The sequence below is a fragment of the Sus scrofa genome, chromosome 7, assembly GCF_054392235.1.
Source record: "Sus scrofa isolate SSC_HxYL_T2T_F1_AM1 chromosome 7, Sscrofa_HxYL_maternal_Yorkshire_Landrace_v2.0, whole genome shotgun sequence".
In the NCBI taxonomy this organism is placed as follows: domain Eukaryota; kingdom Metazoa; phylum Chordata; class Mammalia; order Artiodactyla; family Suidae; genus Sus; species Sus scrofa.
In genome coordinates, this window is record NC_139389.1 from 26,617,835 (window position 1) to 26,620,461 (window position 2,627).

General features: G+C 37.4%; 1 protein-coding gene across 1 annotated transcript; it reads left to right on the plus strand.

Annotated features, from left to right (window-relative positions):
* The first annotated feature begins 393 nt into the window (after window positions 1-393).
* On the plus strand, window positions 394-1,341 carry LOC146401453 (olfactory receptor 12D1-like). The gene has a single exon (XM_084970396.1). It carries the CDS (start codon window positions 415-417, stop codon window positions 1,339-1,341), a length of 927 nt encoding a protein of 308 aa, XP_084826522.1. The 5' UTR covers window positions 394-414.
* Window positions 1,342-2,627: the final 1,286 nt, after the last annotated feature.

A 2,627-nucleotide genomic window follows, 5' to 3' on the forward strand; every position in this document is an offset into this window, starting at 1 on the left:
TCACTTCAGACAGTTTCTTACTAGGTCAGAGATAGTGGTGTAATGGAGTAGTTTAAAACTTACTCTCTGTTACAGCTGACTTAGGATAAGAAAAGGCAACTTGTATCAGAAAGTAGAAGCTCAGAGTCACATCAGATTGTAGGATGGCAACAGGCTCTGAATCCCTGGGAGAAACAAAAATAAATCTAATAAAGAAAAAAAGGTAGTTGAATAATAGCTCATAACCAGTATATAACCTTACCATTTTATAAGCTAATGGTCTACATACTGTAAAACCTCTGTGCTGGGACTATTTACGCCAACAATGCTCGCCCTCAAAATGTTGTTGTCCAGGAGGGAAGATCCTCAGCTGGAGGACTCTAATTTCCAGTAGAGATAGCATTCCATATACTCTTCTGTCTTTGCTTTTAAGTGATGCCCAATCAAACATCAGTCACTGAATTTCTTCTCCTCGGAGTGACAGACATCCAAGAACTGCAGCCTTTGCTCTTCGTGCTTTTCCTCACAATTTACCTGGTCATCATGGCTGGGAACGGAGCCATCCTGATGGTTGTCATCTCTGAGCCAAGACTCCATTCTCCTATGTATTTCTTCCTGGGAAACCTGTCCTGTCTAGATATCTGCTACTCCACAGTGACGCTGCCAAAGATGCTGAAGAACTTCCTCTCCTCACACAAAGCAATTTCTTTCTGGGGATGCATAAGCCAGCTTCATTTCTTCCACTTCCTCGGCAGCACAGAGGCCCTGTTGTTGGCCGTGATGGCTTTTGACCGCTTCGTGGCTATCTGCAAACCACTTCGTTACACTCTTATCATGAATCCTCGGGTCTGTACCCAAATGGCTGTCACTGTCTGGATCATCGGTTTTTTCCATGCCCTTCTGCACTCCGTAATGACCTCTCACTTACACTTCTGTGGATCCAACTACATCCATCACTTCTTCTGTGATATTAAGCCTTTGCTCAAGCTGGCCTGTGGGAACATTGAGCTTAACCAGTGGCTGCTCAACACTGTCACGGGGACCATTGCCATGGGTCCATTCTTTCTAACACTTCTCTCCTATGGCTACATTATCACCCATCTTTCCTTCAAGACCCATTCCTGCAGCATGCTTCATAAAGCACTGTCCACTTGTGCCTCCCACTTCATGGTAGTTGTTCTTTTCTTTGCTCCCGTTGTTTTCACATATATTCGTCCTACCTCAGGTAGCTCCATGGACCAGGACAGGATCATTGCCATTATGTACAGTGTGGTCACTCCTGTATTAAATCCACTCATCTATACTTTGAGGAACAAGCAAGTAAAGGCAGATTTGAAGAGGGTGATCAGAAGGAGATTCTGACTTGAAGGTATCTAGAGATCTATTCTGAGCATAAATAGACAGGCAATGAGGAAGTTGAGATGTGAAATTAACCTGCTTCTCAATTGTTTACCATATACATAACAGAGGAAACTGTATAAATAAAAAATAAATGGGAAAGTCTAGTTGACTTGTATAAAACAATGTGTTCTTAGGTAGGAAAAAGGAAACTTGAGCACATGGAACACTACGCGTCAAACTCCAATGCTAAATTTGGTTTTGACCTATGATGTGACAAAATTGATTTGTTGTATATTCTAATGTGCTTGCCTCTGAATTTATATACACAAATATGCTTATTTTATCCATGAAGTGTATAGATGGATAGTTTTTAGGTCTGATTATCTGTAGGATCCCTCCAAGTTAGCAATTTCAGTATGATAAATAAAATCAGCAAGCTTTTATGTTTTTAAGGATTTTCATTTAAGACCATAATTACTCAATTAGAGAAATAAATGTTAACTTATATGCTTTAAGGAGAATTTATTAAGACATACTTCATGATTTCTTGTTATCTAAGCAGGCAGGTACCAAAAAAAGTAATTAAAGAAAATGACATTCTAATCATAAATTAACAGAAATAAAATAACCAGTGATTCATCTAATGAGGTTTCCGTAGTGTAGTGGTTATCACGTTTGCCTCACACCAGTGATTCATCTAAAAAGTTCTGGAACCATTATTTTCACAGATTTTTTACAAGTCAAACAGCCAAAACTGTCAAGGATTATGGTGAAATATTACTAAAAGTGGAGACAGTTTTTTAAAAAATCCAAGAATATCTTTTATCCTATTTGTGGTTTATTTTTATTCTCAGCTTCATGTCATGGAGAGCATTGACTTACAAAATTTTTTCTACTTTTTTGTTTTGTTTTCCTATTCTACCCTTATTTCAACAAACTAAATTATTAGTGTCATTTTTCAGTAACATAGAAAGAAAAAAAACTAGGTAAATGACTCGCTAAAGGTTACTGTTCACAGAGGAAGAAAAAGAACCAAGATGTTTGGAGTCCTGAATTCTAATTTATGCTTATCCCCATGTGACAGTAATTGTATACAAAGACCCTGGTAAAGCAGTTAAGAAACAATGACATGAAACAAGAAAGTAAATAAAAAAAAAAATCTCACAGATAATGTCAAAAAAGATAACTATACCTTGTCTAATAACTAAATAAAAGAGTATTTTTTAAAACTACAAAAAAAAAGATACGTAGGTACAACAGATGTCCTTTCTGTCTTCCATATTATAGTAGACAACCGTGTATGCCTT